At 37.6% G+C, this 24,102-nt stretch overlaps 1 protein-coding gene across 3 annotated transcripts; it reads left to right on the forward strand.

Moving 5' to 3' along the window:
- The first annotated feature begins 1,993 nt into the window (after positions 1-1,993).
- Positions 1,994-23,562, forward strand: LOC6034974 (protein AF-9). 3 transcript variants are annotated; one of them, XM_038260468.1, is made up of 5 exons: positions 1,994-2,182; positions 10,390-10,907; positions 15,177-15,432; positions 15,508-17,936; positions 22,501-23,562. In XM_038260468.1, the coding sequence occupies exons 3-4, from the start codon at positions 15,252-15,254 to the stop codon at positions 17,886-17,888; spliced, it is 2,562 nt and encodes an 853-aa protein (XP_038116396.1). In that variant the 5' UTR covers positions 1,994-2,182; positions 10,390-10,907; positions 15,177-15,251; the 3' UTR covers positions 17,889-17,936; positions 22,501-23,562. The 3 variants fall into 3 exon arrangements, with proteins under 3 accessions (XP_038116396.1, XP_038116395.1, XP_038116397.1); XM_038260467.1 differs by lacking the exon at positions 22,501-23,562 and having other exon boundaries at positions 15,508-18,499; XM_038260469.1 differs by lacking the exons at positions 10,390-10,907; positions 22,501-23,562 and having other exon boundaries at positions 15,508-18,499.
- The last annotated feature ends 540 nt before the right edge of the window (positions 23,563-24,102 follow it).

The raw sequence follows: 24,102 nt of genomic DNA on the forward strand, positions 1-24,102 counted from the left end.
ACCTACAACTTTGTTGGAGGTATTAAATCAATCTTATTATAAATACAGATTTTCGAATATTCACTTCTAGAGTTTTTTTCTCGGTTTTTTTCTTTCTATAAACATATGAAAGATGAACCCCGAGTAGGTCGCGGCTAATTGGCACACAAGATCCTCTGTAATTACTCTTAGCTTTAAGAAAAATGTAATTACAAAAGCCGACTCGGTCCTAACCAGGTCCCAGTACCGAAAAGGACCTAAAAAAATAATTTTATGAAATAAAACATGTGAAAGACAATATCTTATAGGTCCTTTTCAAAAACAATCTCCAGACTTGTCCACACGTGCTTGTCCATTTTGCAATAGTGTATAAATGTAGAGTTTTTTTTTAAAAGGTCATATATGGAGTTTTTTTAGCAGGTCAAAAAAACCATTTTTTTAGTTTTGGCTTTTTGGGTGTTTTAAATACCCCTGACTCAAGGCGGATTCAAAAGCACCCAAAAAGCAAAAACTGGAAATTTGGTTTATTGGACCGTTAAAAAAAACTCCAGAGGTTTTTCTTATGTTTATATGACTCATTAAAAAACGTTACTTAATCCACCTTTAGGTGGTTGGTGCCTTCCTCTCATTTATAGAGTGATTCCAACCCCCTAAGGTGTCCACATGGTTTATGGATCTCCCCTATCGTGATCGCAGCACCTAAGAGGTCCTGATAAAAAAAAGTGATGAGTAAAAAAAAACAGACTACCTATATACTTTTGCCCAGATTAAACAGACACCGGCTTTGAGGAAAATAGCATCCCTCTACACGGAAATTTGTGGCGATCAGACCCGACCATTTGAGGTAATGTAAATTCAGACCAATTTTTAAACTGCTTGTAATTTTAGATAGATAAGTCAGATCTTGAAAATTCTTAATCCACAAGAAAGGTCATTTCATAACTTTTACAAAAATTAGAGGTGGGCAAAAAAAGAGCGAACCGCTCAAAGAGCCGATTCACTAAAAAGAGCGAACGAACCACGGCTCACAAAAAAAGAACCGCGGTTCTTTTTAAACTCCGGTCTTTTGAAAGAACCGTTTCAATATGACATGATTTTTGTTTTATATATAATTTATAGAATTAAAAAAAATAGTATTAAATTTGTTTTTGAGAATTGAAAATGCAATTTAAAAAATTTCAATGCTTATAAAAGTTAATCCCAAAAGTAAATGATTTTCTAAACAAAATGAAATAAATTTTTCATTGTACAAGTAATACCGGAAAACAAGTTTGAGCATTTCAAATTGCATAATTTGTCAAATATTACCAAAAATCTACTGAATATTAAAGAGATTTTGGAAAATAATAAATCATTTTGTCCGATTAAACATTAGCGTTTATAGACTTTATCGATTTAATCCGAATGTAGAGAAGAGTTCACGGAATATTTTCTCCAAATAAAATATCAGCATTACTTCAATTCTTGCAGAACTTTTTCTCGCAGGAAATTCACTAATGCTTTTACTGGCATCAACTTCAAAAATGTTTAATTCTTGCAAAAAAAAAACGCAATTTCAAAATTAATAGCAATTGTTCCAATTCCATTTTTTTTTTCAGCCTTAAAAAAGCTTATTAATACTTATTTTGAAAACTAATGATTGCAATACAACTGGAGATGTGTAAAATGCAAATTGTGAAATTTATATGCAGCAGTTTTTCAAGCATAACTTTCGATGTGCTTTACTAAATCTTATAAATTTCAATAGGAACTTATGGGACCCCAAGACGAATCGAATGAGGCCAATACGGTCAAAATCAACTCAACCAGTGACGAGATATTCCAGTGAGATTGATTCGGTACACATGTCTACATACAGCCAAACACACAGACATTTGCTCAGATATTCTTTTTTGTTTTGAAAATATTTTTAGATTCCAATTCCATTCAGTCACCCTACATTCCCACCATCGACTAACAACCTTGTCAACACCCTCTGTCGGTACGGCAACACTGCCACTGGGCCATCCAGAAAGGGAGGGGAAAAATGATCCCAAAATCCGCGTATCGGTTCGTGTCGTAAAAAATGTAGCTCCTCGATTCGCTTCCAGATTCGGTCAATGAAAAGTGGAAAATCTCACGAAAATCGCCCGCAAAGTGTCGTCGCGTGCTCGCCAAGTGTTATTCTGGTGGAATTCAGCGCCTACCGGTCGGATTTGTTACGGTAAATTGGGTGGAAAAGTCGCGAGACAGTTTTTCATTTTGCTCGACTCCTCTTTGGGCTGCTCTGCTCGCTGCTCACCTTCTTTTTTTGGGGAGAAGAGCACCACCGATTGCACCAATACACACGCAGCAGCGGGAACAGCGCAGTGTTGATAGGATTAGGTGGAGGAGGAGGGTGGGTGGTGTATGCGAATGAGAGAGTTTGTGGCGATGCGTTTGTTTTTCATTTTTTTTTGTGGTTTTCTCATCTCGAGTGGTTTTCGATAAGGTTTTGTTAATATTTTGAAAGATGACCATTGTACGCTAGTTTTATGTTTCATTCAGCAAAAGACTCGTTTTCATTGAGTGAAAGTAGAGCAGTATGCTGACTTTCCAATATCAATAAAGGTTATTTTGTTTAAAAAAGTTAACACGGTGTTTGCTAAAACAATTTAAAACTTTATTTTTATTAGAAATACATTCAGTAAACCATTCAACCTTCAAACTGTCAAGCTCATCGGCAGAGTCTAATAAAAATCTATTTAACGATAATGTACAGAACCGGATGGGTCCGGATCACTCTGGCTAGTTCCGGAGAGAATTGAAACCGCGGAGCGTAGAGTTGAAAACACAAACTTTTATTCGCCAACTCGAACACAACGAACTTCTCCAACGGACACTTTATTGGGATCTGACTCTAATTACTCTAAACTACATGGAACATACATGGAGCATCGGTGCATTTCGCGCCACCGATCGCAGTTAGCTGAGAGGGTTAATATTGATAGTGGGACCACAGAGAGACATAAATAATGCGAGAGAAAGAGCGGCTTCAGAACTGCCACCATAACAAATATGGTTTAGTACCGCGCGGGGTAGCACCAACCGCGCGTACCACAGTACATCATGAGCCTTCCTTACCCAATTCTTTACAGATAAAAAAAAGTGTATTAGCAACACCTAAGTGCCATCTGTTGATATTATCATCAGTACCGTACCATGTAAGTACCGTCATCAGGGGTGACATTAGGTCTGGGGGTGAGATTGAGTCATACAAAAATGCTGATTTTGTACGACCCAATCTCACCCCCCAGACCCAATGCCACCCCTGATGATGGTATGTAAAAACTGAAGCACGATTTTACGATAGAAAAACCTGTTTGTTTTTCGAAAATGTGAAAAAATATCATAAAAATTACAAAATAAATTCAAAATTCCCTGATTTGGCATAAAAAGAATAGAAAATCATGCATTTTTAAGCTGGCGTTGACATTGACATTCCAATACTGACAACGTGATAAATGAACATTGTTTTTTTTTTATTATTTGAACGTCAAAATTTACAACATTTAAGGCAAATTTTGATAAAAACATATTTTTACTCCAATTCCTAGATATTTGGTGTGTTTTACTTTTAATTGATATTTGTATTACTTTTTTCGCATTTTTTTTCGCCGCATTCGATTGTGATAACCCCCGAGTTTGCTTCACCAGCATGCCAAAGGCCGGCCGTGGTCGTGGCAGTTCGAGTGCGACCTCGAAAAACCCGCGAAGTTCGTCTACCTGCCGTGGCCAAAAAGGTAAACAAACCAACGCCGTGTCGACCGCCATCGCGCAGGGGAGCGGCATCGACAAAAAGTTACTACATCCCGGATATGTTCCAAGATCACCCGTGCGAACGCGTTCCGGTACTTCCGGTGCCACAACCAGTGGCACATCAACATCCCCACGACGACGAAGAAAACAACAACAACAACACCGACGGTAGCACTACCGACGACGACGATGATGGTCGTGCACGAAAAAAAGTGTCGACGTCAAAAAAGAACAATTCTCCTACGGAACGAAGACCACCTCCAATTTTTGTTTTGGACACGTTAGCGGACGATGTTGACGAGTTGCTGGAAGGCCTCGGATATTGTCTGAAAATCGGCAGGTCATCAGTGCAAGTGATCACACTAACAAAAAAGAATTTCGACCTAGTGCTTGCAGAATTGAAGCGTAGCAACTTCAACTTCTACACATTCAACCCTGAGAAGCCACCTGTCAAGGTCGTCTTGCAGGGCTACCAAGACCGTTCGGTTTCCGTCCTGAAGAAGCACCTTTCGGGCGCCGGAATAATACCGCGAGAGATAAAAGTGCTCTCGCGCAAAACAACGGTAACAGGCACACACACACACACACACACACATTGTACCTGTTGTACTTCGACTGCGGCACCGTCAAGATCCAAGACCTGCAACGGACGAGACGTTGGACGGTTTTTGGGTAAACTGGCGGTTTTACGCCAAGAACGACGGACGTAGTGCAATGGCCCCGCTGCGTGAAGTGCGGTGAGTCACACCTCTCGGAGACGTGCGCACTGCCACGAAATGCGGTCTTGGGGGACAAGGCAGAACAAACCAAGCCGCGCGTAACGTGCAGCTGGACAGCGTACGGTTCCAGCGGAAAACTCAGCGTTCCCTCCTGGTTGGGAGCGTTCGTTCGCTAGCGTGGTCGCTGCCGGTAACGGCAATGCGGCCCAGCAAGAAGTCACCGGGGAAGATCTCTTTACCCTGCCGGAGTTTTTTGCTCTCGCGGGGGAGATGATGACGCGGTTTCGGAGCTGCTGGAATAAGGCGGAACAATTCCTGGCCCTTGGGGAGCTGATGATCAAGCACATCTATAAAGGATAGAAAACTGTGATCAAGTGTTAAGCTTTCTCTTTATCTATCCTTTTCCCATTGCACTTTCTGTAAGTTTTTTGAAAACTTTTTCTTACTCTTGAGCAATTCTCTACTAAATCAGTCTTTATTGATGAATTTTATTTTTTGTATTTTATAATCCGACTGAAACTTTTTTGGTGCCTTCGGTCTGCCCAATGAAGCCATTTTGCATCATTAGTTTGTCCATATAATTTTCCATACAAATTTGGCAGCTGTCCATTAGCGTGGCTCACGGATATATGAAAAAGACAAAAGTGTTCAATTTCGAACGCCTCGCTCGGAATTTTGTAGCAATATGGCCCTAGAACATAGCCTGAAATTTTGAGCGCATTAGGTTAAGGTTTAGTACTTCCACCATTGGCCTGAAGTTAGTATGGAACTTCTAAAAATTTACTATAGGAAATTTTCACTTTTAACCTCATCTTAGAGAAAATTTCCCAAAACCCAATCAAATTTTCCTATTCTCAAGTTTCTTATAGGTTTTGATCCGGGGAACAACTTTGTAGAACATTGCAAAGCGCTAGGGATTGATCACGAAAAGATACAGGATATTTTTTGGAGTTTGGAAAACAAATTCAACGTGCTCTAAAAATTTGCCTGTATCTATCCAGGATTAATTCCTAGCGCTTTATGATGAGCATGAGCATGAGCATGAGAGATCACCCATGGTTGCCCCTCCGTTGCTGAACAGAACCGTAATATCCTTTCAGCACTACTGATCATAGGCTTCGACTATCAAGTGGTATTTCCCTTATCAACAGCATGTATGAATGCGCTGAAAAGATAAAACACCATGATTGCCAAAACTAGATCAGTTGCGAATAGGTAACAGTCATTGGCCACCAACGGCGCCCGCCATGTCAGTTTGTAGACCTCGAGTTTAAGGGACGGGAATGTTAGTTAGCGCAGGTTGCTACTAGGGCAGCTGATTTACTCTGTGCTTACACCCCACAAGCGCCAGAAACCTGAAAATTTGTTAGTAGGGTAGGGTATTTGGTCAGGATTCATCATAGAAGATGATGATGCGACCCAAAATCATAGTGTTTGTTGAAAGATATTATATCTTATTCTCAAGGCAAACAATCGGATGCTGCGGATGAGACATTTCCCGTTTATCGGTTGTTAAATTTTAAATTAAATGATTTAATCTTAGACAGCCGACTGTGGAAAGATAGAACCAAAATCATTTATAATTATAGAATTAAGGATTAAACAGTGTAACTTTTTAAATTGAGATTTTTTTACGAGTTTTAAATGATTGATGGTTAGCGAGGTACTGATTAACGAAGCGAACGACGAGTTACGATGTTTATCGAGCTGAAAAGGCATGATAAGTTTTTTTGTTGTTGCACACCGACGACGAACGCGAAAAATCCTGCGACCCGACGGAACGACATCGCAAATCGGATTCTGCTTCACTTTTCTAAGGGGATAAGGGAAAATCTCCACGGTGTCCTCAAGTTAGTTTCGCTTGGAGTTAGATGGTTTTTGGGAAGGTAAAAGGTCTAGAATACACTCCAAGCAAGAAAAGCAACTAGCGACGCGACGCGTTGTTACTACAATTCGATTTACCTAATAACATTAAAAAAATAACTATTTGCTAGCCTTATTAACTCCTCTTGGCCGTGTATGTTTGTAATGTAATTACTATATTATTAAAACACAAAAACCTCGACGAACTCAACCGGCGACGTGCTTTCCGATTCACGGTGATAAAGGAAAGACTGATTTCATCACTACTAGCAAAAAAAAAACGCTAAAATCACCATCATTCCGTCAGAGCAATCGCGTGGCCCCGCTGACCACATTCGACTCGATTGTTATGTTTTACGCCATATTTTTTTTACACACACATACACACACACACACACACACACACACACACACACACACATTTTCATACATAAAACAACATAGAACGTGCTCACCGGAGTCCACCAAAAAATGCTCATTGTTGTCCGGTGTCGCCAAGCCCAGCATCACTCTCAGCATGCTACGCAGTTGCCCGCCTTGCTAGGTTAATGTTGTATCCTACTCTCCGGGCAACAGAAGAGCGTTGAACGTTGTCCTCCTCTTATCACTTAACACTTTTAGCAATCACAGGGCTGCCACCGCTCCCGGTCTCGTTTCCGCACAAACAGATGCTTCTAACATAAGAACCTAGAAGGAAGCTGCCTCTCTTCATGCGGCAGTTGGCCGCATCCCTCCACAGTACTTAAAACCAGCACAATCCCCCCTCACTGCACACCTATTTTAGCACTCACAACCAACACGATTGAGTTGACGTTTTGTGTCATCGTCAAACCACTTCAATCGAACGCAAAGCCACATAAAGCAAATCAATTTGAAACGTAAACCTAAAATTCTTAAAACACCACTCAATTGGCAGAGTTCGTCGTGCACCAATGAGTATTTTAATTGAAATTTTCGAAACACGTTTTGTTTTTGTTTACATCGCATCACCTCGGAAGACGTCAAAACAACGGCGTGTTTCGCTTCCCCCCTTTGCCGAGCGCGAAGTCAGCCTCCTTTTCACGATGACAGCCGTCACACGCAAACCAAACCGATTCTGAAACGAACAATACAAAGAAGAAGCAGGCACTCAAACCACATTTTTCCTTGAAAAAACCCGAAAGTTTCGAAGAAAATCCGTAAATCTTCTTTTTCCTCGGCACACCAACAACCAACACTTTCAAAAAAAACACCACCTAGACACACGAAATGCGCAACTACACTTAATAAACCTGAATTATCCACCAGCAAAACAGCATCCAAACCGTACTGTAACGGGCTAACGTTGCCTCCTCATTAATTCCTAGCGCTTTATGATGTTCTACAAAGTTGTTCCCCGGATCAAAACCTATAAGAAACCTCTATTTTGAGAAAAAATCATAGGGCATAGGAAAACTTTCTCGAAGAAGAGTTAAAAAATTGAAAATAAATAAATTAAATTTATTGGAATTTCTTAATAACTTCAGGTCAAAAGTGGAACTACTTATCATTAACCAAATGCGCTCAAAATTTCAGGCTAGCTTCTGGGGCTATAATGCTACAAAATACCGGGCGAGGCGTTCGAAATTGAACACTTTTGTCTTTTTCATATATCCATACAATCCATACAATAAGGATATGAAAATTCAAAATTCTGCATCTTTTGAAGGAATTTTCTGATCAATTTGGTGTCTTCGGTAAAGTTGTAGGTATGGATATGGACTACACTGAAAAAAAATGATACAAGGTAAAAAAAATTGGTGATTTTTTATTTAACTTTTTATCACTAAAATTTGATTTGCAAAAAAACACTATTTTTAATTATTTTTATTTTTTGATATGTTTTAGAGGACATAAAATGCCAACTTTTCAGAAATTTCCAGGTTGTGCAAAAAATCATTGACCGAGTTATGAATTTTTTAATCAATACTTATTTTTTCAAAAAATCGAAATATTGGTCGCAAAATTTTTTCAACTTCAGTTTTCGATGTAAAATCAAATATGCAATCAAAAAGTACTTTAGTGAAATTTTGATAAAGTGCACCGTTTTCAAGTTAAGGCCATTTTTAGGTACCTTTTTTCAAAATAGTCGCAGTTTTTCATTTTTTAAAAATAAGTGCACATGTTTGCCCACTTTTAAAAAATATTTTTGAAAAGCTGAGAAAATTCTCTATGTTTTGCTTTTTTGAAATTTGTTAATACGACCCTCAGTTGCTGAGATATTGCCATGCAAAGGTTTAAAAACATGAGAATTGATGATTTCCAAGTCTCACCCAAACAACCCACCATTTTCTAACGTCGATATCTCGGCAACTAATGGTCCGATTTACAATGTTAAAATATGAAACATTCGTGAAATTTTCCGATCTCTTCGAAAACAACATTTTCAAAAAAATTAAATCAAGACTAACATTTCAAAATGGCCAAATATTCAATATTACGCCCTTTTAAAATGTTAGTCTTGGTTTAAAAATTTTGAAAATATTTTTTTTCGAAAAGATCGGAAAATTTCACGAATGTTTCATATTTTGACATTGAAAATCGGACCATTAGTTGCTGAGATATCAACATTAGAAAACGGTGGGTTGTTTGGGTGAGACTTGGAAATCATCAATTTTCATGTTTTTAAACCATTGCATGGCAATATCTCAGCAACTGAGGGTCGTATTAACAGAGTTCAAAAAAGCAAAATATAGAGAATTTTCTCAGCTTTTCAAAAATATTTTTTTCATAGTTGGGCAAACATGTGAACTAATTAAAAAAAATAAAAAACTGCGACTATTTTCAAAAAAGTTACCTAAAAATAGCCTTAACTTGAAAACGGTGCACTTTATCAAAAATTCACTGAAGTACTTTTTGATTGCACATTTGATTTTACATCGAAAAAGGAAGATGAAAAATTTTTGCGACCGATATTTCGATTTTTGAAAAAAATCAGTGTTGATTAAAAAATTCATAACTCGGTCAAAGATTTTTTGCACAACCTGGAAATTTCTGAAAAGTTGGCATTTGATATCCTCTAAAACATATCAAAAAAATAAAAATTAAAAATAGCGTTTTTTTGCAAATCAAGTTTTAGTGACAAATTTTTTTACCGTGTATCATTTTTTCCAGTCTAGTCCATATCCATACCTACAACTTTGCCGAAGACACCAAATCGATCAAAAAATTCCTTCAAAAGATACAGATTTTTGAATTTTCACATATCATTTTTGTATGGACAGCTGCCAAATTTGTATGGAAAATTATATGAACAAACTAATAATGCAAAATGGCTTCTTTGGGCATACCGAAGGCACCAAAAAAGTTTCAGTCGGATTAAAAAATACAAAAAAAAAATCGAATGACCGAAATCTGAGAGAAATCTATTTAATATTTATTAGTAATAATACTTTCGATTGAATTCCGATGTAACATACAGTTGGAAGGAACTCCAAAACTCTGTTATGTACCTTAATGAACTCATTGTATCTTGATTATTCACAAATAAACCGAATTTAAATTGACATTTGTATTATAAAACGAAAATAAAAATTTAGTTATTTAAGCCATCCCTTTTTCTTTTCAAATTAAGATGTTGTTGGGACCATAAAATGTTATGTAAATGAAATTTGTGATTTTAAAATAAGTTGAAATGGCAAAAACATGTTTATTTTTCGAAAAGATGACAAATCGTAAAAAAGACAAAATAAACTAAAAATATATAGTTATTTTAGGGTCCCGCAAGCTTTAATGTTTCATATGTTTCTAAACCTTAAAAAAAAACTCTGGATATAATTTTTTCAATGATTTGGCATAAAATGAGACAATGTGTTCCGAGGTTTTTGATGTTTCATTATCCGTGTAGACACCATGGCCGGGCGTCACGCACGCACACCCCCATCAGAACGCGAACTCTCGCGCTGAGCGCACACACAAAATAGGCTTACCCAACCAAAGTGCATCCAAAAACCTGTCGACCACAATAATAAATTGATTTTTGTTTACTGACCAGCCTGTGAATTAAACAAGAAACTATTCTTCCAACTCATAGGCTCGGAGATCATTTGCTCAAGTGAGGAGGAGGACCTGTTACGTGAGAAATTTGGACTGGTGCGTCGCGCTAGAAAGCTGCAAACATGCAGGCGACACACACATATTGGACGGTGCTGCGACAACAGCATCACCATCATCATCCCCAACATTAGAAGCAGCAGTGCATAGAAGTGGCCCCCTCTTAAGTGCATCGTTCCATACGCATGAAAACGGAAGGAACCACCTTCAAGAGTGGTGAAGCAAAGCAAAGCAAACAAAAAAAAAGTCCCGTGATCTGTGCAACTAACGTGAAGAAGCAAGAAAAAAAAAACTGTGTGCGTGTGTTGAGAGACACAGAAGCAAGAGAGAGTGAGGGACTGCCAATTGTGCGAGAAACGCGACTCGACATGAAAGAAGGCTGTTTGTTGTGAAGATGAGTCTGCAAATAAGACAGCAGCAGCAGCTTGTTGTACTATCTGACCGTACGCAACAGTGAACTAAAAACCTTCGGGAGTGTGGCGTTGTTTGTCTTTGGAGGTAAGCAATGTCTCTGACCAGGCAGCAGCAGCAGTGTCCACCCAGCAAGTGTCGCTCTCGCGAAAACCCAACAACATGCACCGGCCGCCTTATCGATTTATGTTAGACGTCCTCTTTTTTTTCTGCTGCTTACCCCTTTTCGCTCATCCCGTTTGGCCATATTTGTATGCCTGGAAGATGGCAACCTGCTCTCTGTCTTGTTTTTGGCTCGTTAGCTAGTTTAAACGTCTAAAACGGAAAGCGATTAAAACGAGGAAAAGAAAAGCTGCAATCGCGCATTAGTCGCTGAGTTAGTTTTTCAAGCTGTCTTCTTAGTTCTGCTTGTGAATCTGTGGAGTAGGGCGGAACCCAAAGTCGGTTCACAGCCTGTTGTTGTTGTTATTGTTGATTTCGAGTGAGTGCATCGGTTTTGCACCAGATTCTTAATTTAAGCCATGCGTTTTTTTTTTCGATTTCTGTTCTCAAATAGATCGAAGGATTCTGGTTCTGGAAGAATTCGACGAGGTTGGAACGTGCAAACCATGCTATTTTTGAAAGTGACGCTTCAACGCATTAAAGGATGATCGCACGTAATTCCTGAATTTGATTTTGTTGTTTCAATAGTCATTAGCTATGCACTGCGTATCAGCAATGTCAAGGATTAGTGTGGACTTGTTGGGCGTTGTTGAACGACTGGTTGTGTGACTTGTATTCTTGCCTTGAGTATAAATGTGTTTTTATCACAACCAACGGTTGTTGATCCAAACTAATAGAAATAATCGCAAAAGTAGTTAACCCTCTACCGCCCGAAATTTGTTTTTTCGAAGAAAATTTTTTTTCCTCGTTTCTTGAATAATTTTCTATCCTTTCGCAAAAATGTTTGCGTATTTTTTTGTTTTTGATGAAACTTTGTTCATCGATTCCTGATGTTCAAATAAGCCAGGTTTACCACCTCGGGAATGATCCGGGAAAAAAAGTCGAGAATTTTGTTCCACCAGAAGTATATCAGCTACACTGGAGCCTTTCGATCAATTAATAAAAAAAACTTAAAAGTAATATTCACAAAAAGCATGTATCGAAATTTAAACTAAATGAAGTTAAAGATAAAAAAAAATAATCCAAATTTCATTAAAATGTATTGTTTCAAGAAAATTCAATTCATCAAGAAAATTTCTGCGTTAAAAAAAATTAAATAAATCACCCGGAAAATTACTTTAGGTACATATTTCTCGAATATTATTTTTACAAGTTATAACGTTGTACTCTATACAATAAATTTATTTTTTGATTTTAGTTTTCTTAATTGAATTTATAAAATTTTCCTAAGTGATTCTCAGATTTATGATCACAAACGATGATTTTGGGGAGTTGATTTTGAACTTCTTTATTCGACTTCGTAGACCCACTTTCACGTATACATATCGACTCAGAATCAAATTCTGAACAAATTTTGCTTGCCATTTCATTAGGACACATAACTTTTTTAAACAAGAGTGTGTCCCTTTCACACCTTATTCCATTTGAGTAAAAGGGATACATTTTTTTATTAGAGATATACCATCCTGCATTTTTCGTCAGTCTTTTGGTTATATTTTAGGCTATTTCCTCAAAAATTTCGAACGAAAAAAAATCGTGACATCACCTTTAAATTTAAGTTTTAGACTTAAAAATCAAAAAATCGCATAGATGTGGCGTGTATTTTTGTTTCAGTGTATTTTTTTCAGAAACCCGTCCAATTTCCTACAAGTTTGTCTTTGACCACTTTTTGATACGACGCAACGGCTTCGAGATACAGTAATTTTTAAATTACAAAATACAAAAATATTTAAATAACTTACGCCCTTCTCAAATGTTATTTTCGAGTACTGTACTATTGGCTCCATATACACAAAAATGGCTTATATAGGCCTAGGATAACATGTCTACAAAGTTTCATTGAATTCGGAGAGGGTCGGGTACAAAAGTACCAGAAAAAATCCTGATTTGAGCTGGAATTGCTCTATATGAATGTGAGGAAGGCACCAACCACCTTAAGGTGGATTAAGCAATGTTTTTTCAATGTGTCTTGGACGAAATTGGGGGGGAGGGGTTTATGGCGATTGTCCACGATCCATACAAAAAAGATTTTTTTTATGGACAATTGTCCACGAGGGGGGGGGGGGGGGTAACTGATTCCCAAAAAAGTGTCCACGTGGTTTATGGATGGTCCCTAAGCAGAAACTTGCAACAGAGCCCACAAAAGACCCAGGGGTCATTAATGTGGATTGCTTTGCTTTTTTGACTTTTTAAGACTTTTTGCCTTCCTCACCTTACTGAGGAAAGGCTATAAAATCACTCGAAAAATGAACTTCTTAATTCGACCTCGTAGACCTACCTTCACGTATACCTATCGACTCAGAATCAAATTCTGAGCAAATGTCTGTGCGTGTGTATGTCTGTAAGTCCGTGTACCGAAAAAAATGCACTCGATTATCTCCGGACTGGCTGAACCGATTTGGGCCGTTCTGGTCTCATTCGATCCGTCTTAGGGCCCCACAAGACCTATATTAACTATTATGAAGTTTTGTTAAGTATTTCAAAAGTTATGCTAAAAAACGATTCTGGCTAAAGTTAGAAAGATTGTAAAAAGGGTGTTTTTTGTAAGAAAACCCGTCTGATCATACATTTTAAGAAAGGTATTTGAAAGACCTTTCTAATGAGCCCAAAACATTAAAGATCTGATAACCCTATCAAAAGTTTTGAGCACTTTAGTGTCATTTGTACACATTTTAGAGGCCGGATCTCAAATATGTTGATGAAAAAGTTGTCCGAATCTATCCGGAGATCTGGCTCCCGGGATTTTGTTGATTTGAAACTCCCGGGAAAAATGAACAGATATATTTTTTTACTGCCTTAAGGCTTAAAAAACTTTAAAGTAATATAACTATTGAAAGTGAACAATTTTCATGAAACAGTCCCGTAGGTGTTGTTCTAATATTACGTCCAATGATTTTTGGGATTCTAGACCCCATACTCCATATAGATATGTTTTAAGAAGTAAAATTTAGATAAATTTTGTAGGTTTGACATTCTTACTACAGAAACAAATAATCTCTGTACATAATTGTGAGGAAGGCACCAACCACCATCGGTGGATTAAGTAACGTTTTTTGATATTATAGTTATAATTTGATCATACATACATACAGTCCAGACTCGATTATCCGAAGGTTTGTATGGGACTTCGGATAATCGAATCACGAACAAAAAAAAATATTTTTTTTTGTTCCGTTTTTTTCTTTTTCTTTTTTTAAACATCAAACCCGAGTTCTGCGACCCCATTTTAGTCAAATTTGAAAAGTTGATTGCTTATCACATAATAAAATGCATTTTTTCAATATTTCGTCACCGCCATGTTGGCCGCCATCTTGGATTAAAAAAAAGTTAAATCACTTTAGCGTAGTTTAGGGGTCACAATCGACCGACAATCCGAAATGAAATTTTTTCGAGACCTTCAGATAATCGAGTCTGGACTGTATTTGTCTAAACCCTCTACCACCATTTTTTTTTTTTTTGAATTTTTTCCCCCGTGTTCAGGAGCGCATTTTGAGCAACTTTTGTTCTTCGGAAAATATTACTTCATTTGTTTTTGGTTTTTCTTGTTTTATTTTTAATATTTTTATTTGCATTTATCATGTTTAGTTAATGTTTGTTTATGATAGCATTAAACTTATTCTACCATCTATTCTTTTGTTTTTTTAGTTTTTTTTTCATGTTTTTACAGCTATTTTTTTATTTTTTGTTTGTTTTTCACATTTTCTGCTATAGCATAACATTGTCATTTAAATGATAGAAAAATTCATAGAGGCATGTTCTGTGAAATAACAAAAATTACTGAATACTTATTTTTATAAAACATACAAAAAATCAGAGTGAAAAACACAGCCAAAGTTGTACGAAATGGTTTGGAATCATACCACCTACAACGATACAGTATGATTCCATACCATTCCTATCATAGTCACACTATCAATGTCACTTCGGTTTACGGTATCTGAGACTTTTTGAAAGCTATCCTAAGAAATAAAAAACATCTGTTAAAAATCTATGCATTCTGACGCAAAAAAAAGAAAAACATTGTAAGTTCGCAAGCAAGCTTCTATCAAAAGTTTTGCAAAATTAGTTGTTTAAGCCAATTGATTGGGGTTAGAAGCGAGTGCTTAACCTGCCAGACAAACGAGAATTTCCCTTAGTACTAAACGAATACTGTATCTCAACTAATATCAAAATTTCGTTTCTGCTTCTTTCCAGCCTAAACAAGTCCATCACATAAATTATCCGTTTTGCTAATCGGCCAATCGGGCCTACCCCTCGAAATCGCCGACCATGTCGATCAAGGTGTGCCTCGAGATCGGGCACGTGGCCGCGCTCAAGGCGCGGGCCACCCCCGAGGGCTACACCCACGACTGGGAGCTGTTTGTGCGCGGCCCGGACGGCACCGACATCAGCCACTTTGTCGACAAGGTGGTGTTCAACCTGCATGATTCCTTTCCGAAGCCGAAGCGGGGTGAGATTTGAGGAGTTTTTTTTCTATGTTTTTTGGTTGGAATTTTATTGAATGAATGTGTTGTTCTTGTTTTAGTGGTGAAGGAGCCGCCGTACGCCGTGAAGGAGGCCGGTTACGCCGGGTTTATTTTGCCGGTGGAGGTGTACTTTAAAAACAAGGGTGACGAGCCAAAGAAGAGGGCTTTTACGTACGATTTGGATCTGCAGGAGCGCAAGGTGCAGCGGGAGGAGCTGGCGTTTCCTAATCCGTCGGATGATTTTAAGCGGAAGCTGTTGAAGGGAGGTGGGACGCTTTCGGGAAGTGGCGGGATGTCGTCCGACTATAAGGCGCGTCACAGTAGTGGTGGTGGAGGCGGAGTGAGTGGTGACAAGTCGCAAGATAAAAAGTATAAGAAGAGTTCGGGGGAAAGTGACTCGAAGGTGCAGAACACGTTTGCGAATTTGTTTGGGACGCCAATAACCAAAGGAGCTAGCAAGGTATCTCCGGATCCGAAGCAGAGCTCGTCGGGGTCCTCGAGTAAGACGTCGCCGAATACCGGAGCTGGGGTTGGTATTGGTGGGGGTAGTGTTGGTAGCAAGAGTCAACAAATGAACCCGAAAAGCGATCGCTCTAGCTCGAGTACATCCTCCAAGGATAAGAGCGAGAAGGAGAAATCTTCCAAGCATAAGCACTCGAGCCCAAATAAGGAAAAAGAATCTAAAAAGTCATCAACCGGTGAAGAGAAGCACAGTAAGGAGCGAAAGGACAAAACTCATTCTAAAGAGCGTGATAAAACTAAGGAAAAGAGTTCAAGCTCGTCATCTGCGTCTTTCTCGAAACGACCTGCTAGTCCAAAGCGAAACAGCACCACTATCCAGCCCCCTTCAGCAATGACCAACAGTCCGTCGACGAAACGTAATCCATCGCCGATGGCACCGGTAGCGGTTCCAGCTCCTCCTCCTGCCGCGAGTAGCAGCGTTTCCAAACCGGAAGAAGCCAAGTCTTCCACCAAACACGGTGGAGAAAAGGAAAAGAAGAAGGATAAAAAAGATAAGAAAAGCTACGACAAGGATCGTAGCGAAAAGAAGGACCGCGAGCTAAAAAAGGACAAGGAATCCCATGACAACAAGCCGGACCTGACTCCGGGCGACAAACCCAAATCGGATCTGATCAAACCGAGCCGGCTGGACGGGGTGAAGCTGGATTCGAAGCTGTACTCGAAGGAGAAGAAAATCTCGGACGAATCGAGCAAGGTTGAAGCGCCGGTGGTGCAGCCGTCGCCACCGGTGTCGGGGTCGGTGGAACCACCCAAGCGGATTGACAAACCGGACTCGAAGGAAAAAGATAAAGAAGAGCGCAAGCACAAGCACAAGAAAAAGGATAAATCCAAAGACAAGGAAAAGGACCGGTCTTCTGGTAGCAAAGATAAGAAAGAGAAAAAAGAAAAAGACAAATCTTCCAGTAGTAAGGCGAACTTTGCGCCTCCACCGGTTCGAGAACCGGAGGTCGTTTCGCCCGTCAAACCAGCCAAGTTGCCAGACCCGGTCAAGGTCCATCCTCCGGTGGAAGCGCTACCCGCAACGACGGCGCCACCTTTGCAAACCATGATCAAGCAGCTGAACGAAAACAACAGCAGTGACTCCGAAGCGGACAGTCCACCGTCGTTGATCAACGACAAGGACTCGGAAAATTCCAACAGCAGCATATCGGATCTGCTGTCGGGCAGGCCTCCCTCAGCCGCAAGGCAACCGGAGCGGCAAGCCGTCCCCACTCCTCCAACGGTGGTGGTCGAATCGCCCAAGCCGGAAAAAAGTCACCACAAGAGCAAGAAGGACAAGGTGAAAAGCAATTCCTCCGACAGCACCAAGGACGAAACCAAAAAGCGAAAGCGAAAGAACAAGGAAGCCGCCGACGCGGACAAGGAAAAGGACAAGAAAGCAGCCCCACCGGTGGTGAACCCGGCGACAGCCGATCGAAGTCCTTCCCCGCCGACGCCGCCTCCCCCCACGCTCATGGAACCACCCACCAAGATTCCCAAGCGTGAAGATCCGTTCACCAAACGCGAAGAGTCGCCCGCGCCACCCAACAACAACAACAACACCAGCACCACCACTTCCAAGCTGCTCTCGCCGGAAGACTCCGGTTCCTCGTCGGCGTACTACAACAACAACAACACCGCGTCCTCGATGGCCTCCCCCGCCCTTCCCCCACCACCGGCGCCAACGTCCGCGGTGCCCGGTTCGGCGGCCGCCACCATGACGAACCTGTCCGGTGATTACATGTCCGAGCTGAAGGACCTGCAGCACAAGATCATGACCCTGCAGGACAACAACGAGCTGCAGCGGGTGGTGGAGATGATCGCGGCGACCGGCTGTTACGAGATTACGAGCGCCACGTTCGACTTTGACCTGTGCGCCCTGGACCGACACACGGTCCAGCGGCTACAGGAGTTCTTCGCCACGTCCTGCTCGTCCTGACAGTAAGGCACGGGGGCGTCGCCGTCGTGGTCGCCGCACACAGCAACTGTGAGTTCCTTTTCGGTTCCCTCCTTCCTTTTTTTTATTATTGGTTTTGAACTTGTTTCGTGTATTTATAACGTTTTAATTTATCGCGAGGACGTCCTCGAATGATCATGATACAGGTGTGTAGCAGCGCGTTCAGCTGTGTGACGCGCGCGCGCTGCAATACGATGAATGTACAAAATAACGTAACCCCGCTCGGTAATTGTGGTCGCGGCGGGGGTTGGCAAAATTGTAAATAGTGTATAACTTTAGTGTTTGGGGTGCTCGCACCCGCCCTCCCTCCCCCTAAGATAGTCTATTGTGCGCAGACAAAACCACATTAATGGAAGAGAATGTGGACAGAAATGTAAAGAAACCAAGGCAAAGAAATTCGTAAACGGATGGCATTATTAGTTTAGTGAGATTGGTTAGTTCTGGAAGGTTTACTAACAATGCTTGCGCGGGGTAGAGGGAAAGCATTCTTGGTTTTAGTTGATAAATTTGCAGAAACAAAAGTTTACACCGTTATTACCCCGAATTATGGTTAAAAAAGTTTTAGACTCTCAATAAATTTAGTAATTTTTAAATGATTTTTTTGTTTGTATTTGTGCAACGAGATTAGTTTGTTTTAACCTGTGCAAAAACATATATTTCTTTCGTAATATCCTTCCGGACCAAGGTTGTTAACGTTAAATTATCGAGGTTCGATAACGACAATCTATCGTTATCTCTATTTCGTTAATTCTATAGGCGATAATTTTATCGACGATAACGGACGATAACTTTCCTTTTTTATATATATTTGTGAAATCAACATAATCCAATCTGTTAAAGTTTTAAAATGTTCACTTAGAATATACTGTCAAAAACCGTATTAAAAAAAATAATCAAACACTAATAAATTTAAAACGTTTTTAAAATTTCGAACGGTATATTTTTAAATTTTAGTATTTGAAAAAAAAAATAATGAAGCGAAATATCAAAGAAAATTTTGCATTGTTTAATACCAATATTGAAAATTTATAAAATTTGAGTATTTTCGCCAAAAAACCAAATATTTATTGAATGTTTGAGTTTTTTGCAAAAATAAAAATACTATAAAGTTTGATGAAATGATTGATGAAAATTTGACTATTTTCGAATAAAATACGGTCTTTTATGTAAATTTTAATTTTTACTAAAAAAAACTCTAGTCAAGTGAAAATGCATACCAAATTTTGCTTCGCATATTGCAAATTATGAAAATTTGAGCACTATCGAAAAATACGGTATTTTGTGAAAATTTTAGTATTTTACAGGAAAAAAACTCTAATAAAAGTGAAAAAGCATGCATAATTTTGCTTCGTTTGATACCCGTATTGCAAAATATTAAAATTGGAGTTCTTTCGAGAAAATACAGTATTTTGTAAAAATCAAAGTTTTTTACAAAATAACTAATAAAAGTGTAAAAGCATACGAAATTTCGCTTCCCATATTGAAAATTTATAAAATTTGAGTACTTTTAAAAAAGTATATTTTGTGAATATTTGAGTATTTTACCAAAAAAAATCTCTCGTAAAGTGAAAATGCATACAAAATTTCGCTTTGTTTGATACCCATATTGCAAATTATGAAAATTTGAGTACTTTTCGCAAAATACGGTATTTCGTGAAAATTTTAGTATTTTGCAAAAAAAAACTAATAAAAGTGAAAAAAGCATACACAATTTCGTTTGATTCCCATATGGTAATTTATTAAATTTCGAGTATTTTCAAATGCATCACGGCGTGTTTTCTAGAACAAACTTTTCAGGCAAAAATAGTCATCGCTACTTTCAAATGTGTCTTATAGGAAATTTTCTCAGCTTTCCAATGCTTCTAAGAGCGAAATGTTTCTACGGGAAATTTCTGAGATATCTCTATTTTAAGTTTTTTGGTTTTAAATTTCTATATTATTTATTAAAAACTTTATACTAACAGTTCAGAAAACTTATCAAATGATGTGTTTCATTTGTCATTTACTCATCAAAATGTGCAAAATAAGACAAGAAACAACTTTGTAGAAGGTTGCAAACCGCTAAACGTTTTGGATATTATGTTTTGTCTGAGTTTTTGAATATACGGGATTTATTCAGAAATTTAAATAATAAAACAGTGTAAAAATATATTTTTTTCCAAGAATTATTAGATTGTTACATATTTTTGGTGTACAAATATCACGTATCACGTGTCTGCTTTAATTTAGCTTGTTCAACCGAAACATTGGCAGGTTTGTGATTGTTAATGGTATTATTGAATTTTAATGAATAAATTTGATATTTTCTTAAACAAACATTAACCAGGAACATAAATACGAAAATCGAAAATGTACATATTACTGTTGCAAGCTTCAAAAGTCATATTTTCATGAGTTTAAAATAAATATAAAATTTTATATAATGTTTACTTTTGAAAATGCACTTAAAAAGAAGCAATAAAATTCGAGTCTTCCAATTAAGAATGCTGAAAACACCGTCACAAACTTTTTTTTTGTTCGAACAATATTTTTTATCATTTCAACAAAAAAAATTCAAACAGAAACTTCCTTTTCAAACTATTTGAACAAAAATCAGGAAATAAAACATTTTTTAAGAAGATGAGATTGAAGATGAGAGTCTCATAAACTTCTAAAATATGGCAAATTCCTTGATTATTTAATACAAAAAAACTTAAACAATCATTTAATAGAAATCCTAAAGCTTGCAAAAGTAGTTTGCAGTTCAATTTCGAGTATTAAACATTAACATGTGTTGTATCCATGCAACTGGTTGATGTTTGATTGAGGAAATATGATATTAATTCATAAAAATCTTGAAAAACCTCATCAATCTCAAACCTGAAAATGTCGGTTGTATCAGCTAATTCCAAGCTGGATCAGAGCAGACCGGTGTTATTTGTACACAACAATTATGTAATAATCTAGTTGTTCTTGTAAAAATAATATTTTAATGCGGTTTTATGATTTTAATTTCTGAATAAATCCCACATATTCATAAAATCGGTAAAAACTTCATTTTCAAAATGTTAAGCGGTTTGCAACCATCTACAAAGTTGTTTCTTGTCTTATTTTTTATGAATAAATGACACATGAAATACATCATTTGACAAGTTTCCTCGACTGTTATTTAAAAGTTTCCAATAAATGTTTAAGGATTTTAAAACAAAAAAACATAAAACATAGATATCTCAGAAATTTCCCGATGAAATATTTCGCTCTTAGAAGCATTGGAAAGCTGAGAAAATTTCCTATAAGACACATTTAAAAGTAGCGATGACTATTTTTTCTCCTTAAGGTTGCCCTGAAAACACGCCGTGCGCATGGTAATTTTTTATATTGGTTGAGTATTTATACCAACTTTGAAATTTATTATATTATCAAAAAAATATTCTCAGCGAAAGCATTGAAAATTTAACATGATATGGTTGTATCAAGTCAATTTTAGAAAGATTTTAAAAAATGGTTAACCGTCCGTTTTTGTCTATTAAATTATCGCCGATAGAATTATCGAAATAACGATAACGATAGATTAGCGTTATCGTTAGACGCTAATATTATCGACGATAATTTTATCGATTTAAACCTTGTTCCGGACAACGATTGTTCTAGAAAAAAGTCTTAGTTAGCAAGTCTCCACAATACCGTTTTGTTTGTCATTTTTATTTAATACTTTGTTTGGCTTTAACTTTTTTAGTCTTTTTCCATGCCAAAAATATCCTTTCCATATGAAAAAAATGTTATTGCACATTCTCAAAATAACGTGCACTTTAAAATTTTCCGAAAAATCTATTAAGGAAAAATGATTGTTTTTCTTTGGTCTGTATGTGAGCGTTCTTATATGACGTAACGCAATTTTCAACGGCCCCTTTGTTACTTACTACCTTTAAACATAAAAAATATTTATATGAAACGTAAAACAGTCTTCATAATCTCTTCTTCCTAATTACGTTACGTTATAAAATAACGCTCTTCATGGAAAATACATTAAAAATGCCCGTGATTTTGGCAACCTTCTTCCTTAAATCGAGAATGTGCAGAAATGTTGTTGGTTGGTGTGATTGGTTCGTCCATAAAAGGTCTCATATAAAGTTGACACCTGGCCATACAAAAAAAAAAAAACAAAAATGAGCAGGGCTGGGAAACTGTGCAAAATTTTACAGTGTCCATAATCGAAAACGATATTTAAACGCTCACACAGAGCACCTGTCAGCATAGTTGACCGTCAGAGAACGCACACGAAGTTGAGACGAACGAAATCGTGCTCTGCACTCACTCTTCCTTTCTTTTTCATCCTCTCTCGTTTTGGCTCGTGCAGTGCTGCGTAGTGACAGCAAACATTTGAATGCAGTCATAGGGAAAGTGTTCGGTGCGTCGGTAAAATGTCACTACGATTATTCTCCGAGCGAATTCGTTTGTGTCTAAACCGGCATTTAACTTTTAATAGGGACATGTATGGACGAACCAATGATGCAAAAAAACTCCTTTGGTCATATGGAAAGCCCCCACAAAGTTTGAGCAAAATTAAAAGAACTAACTGTGGTGAATTAATTTTTTTAATTATTCCACCTTCCAGCATCACGCCTAAGCGAACTGATTTGTAAATAGCACAAAAAAAAAAAAAAAAACAAAAATAATGAGGTCGCAACTAAATTGAAACTCGCACGGAGCAAAACTGTAAACCGTACCCAACCCAATCATCATCCCAAACCAGCAACTCTGTTTCTTTAGTCAGCCTTCGTTTGGCCCTTCCTCACAGATTGTAAACCAATCCAGTCGTCGTTATATTTCTAAGATTGTGCAAAACAAAAAAAAAAACAACAGAAACATTAATCAGCGCCACGCAATATTTGTATATTTGTTGGTTACTATATTATATATGGTATAAATATATATTTAATTTAACAGATAAAAAAAACACATACATAACAAACGACATTGTTATTTATAGAAGAAAAAATACACATACACATGCATACCTATCGCAACAACAAAAACCAATACAGAAAAAAACAGTTTAATCTTATTTCTTGCGTAAAAAAAATCATGAACCTCAAAAATCCGACAAAAATTTCCCCAAAATTCAAAATTTCACAAATTTTTCATTGGTTTCCCCCCCTCAAACTTTGAGAGAAAGCGAAAAAAAGCAAGCAAGATACCAACCTGTTGTGTGTGTGTATGTACCTTAAATTAGTGCGTGTGCGTGATGTGTATGTGTACCACAGCAACAGCAGCAAAACATTAAAAAAAAGTCATATTAATCAGGATAAACGGAGCGCAAACCCCAGTAACCGCGCAGTCACAGAATGGCCAAGTATTTACAGGACGCATCCGTCGCGTGTGGAAAATCGAATGAGCGAGATTTTTTATTGTTTGTTTAAATTTCATTTGATTTCGCCACTGTTCAGAAAAGATATTTCCTGTCGCTCCGAGAGAATTAAAGGAAAACAAACGCCGCGCAAATACTGAAATTATGGAAATGGAAATTGTACATTTTAAACTCCCCTTTTGTGGATTTATATAAATACTTGAGTTTTTGTCAGGAATTCGTTTAGGCATTTAGGCGAGTAATTCTTCGTTGTGAAGATCAAAACGTGCAGAGCTAATAAAATTCAGAAAATAATCACCTTAATTGAAATTTTAATTTTGTTAACCTTGAACATACCGAAACAATCCTTTATTTATTTAGTACACTTCGATTATATGCTGTACTTTTCTAAGCGCCATTGGTTCACCCATTCAAGTCTCCATACAATTTTGGCTGCTGTCCATACAAAAATGGTATGTAAATATTCAAACAGCTGTAACTTTTGAGTGAATTTTCTGATCAATTTGGTGTCTTCGGCAAAGTTGTAGGTATTGTTGAGGACTTTTGAGATAAAATAGGTACACGGAAAAAAAATTGCAGATTTTTTTTATCAACTTTTTTGTTCACTAAAACTCAATTTCCCAAAATACATATTTTTTGATTTTCGAGATTTTTTGATATGTTTTAGGGGACAAAAATTCGCAACTTTTGAGCCATAGAGAAACATGGTCAAAAAATCTGCCGTCGAGTTATGAATTTTTGAAAAAATAGTGATTTTTGGAAAAAATCGAAGTTTCATGCAAAAACAAGTTTGACATTATTTTTTAATGCAAAATTGAATTTGCAATCGAAAAGTTCTTTACAGATTTT

The sequence above is a fragment of the Culex quinquefasciatus genome, chromosome 3, assembly GCF_015732765.1.
Source record: "Culex quinquefasciatus strain JHB chromosome 3, VPISU_Cqui_1.0_pri_paternal, whole genome shotgun sequence".
Taxonomy (NCBI): domain Eukaryota; kingdom Metazoa; phylum Arthropoda; class Insecta; order Diptera; family Culicidae; genus Culex; species Culex quinquefasciatus.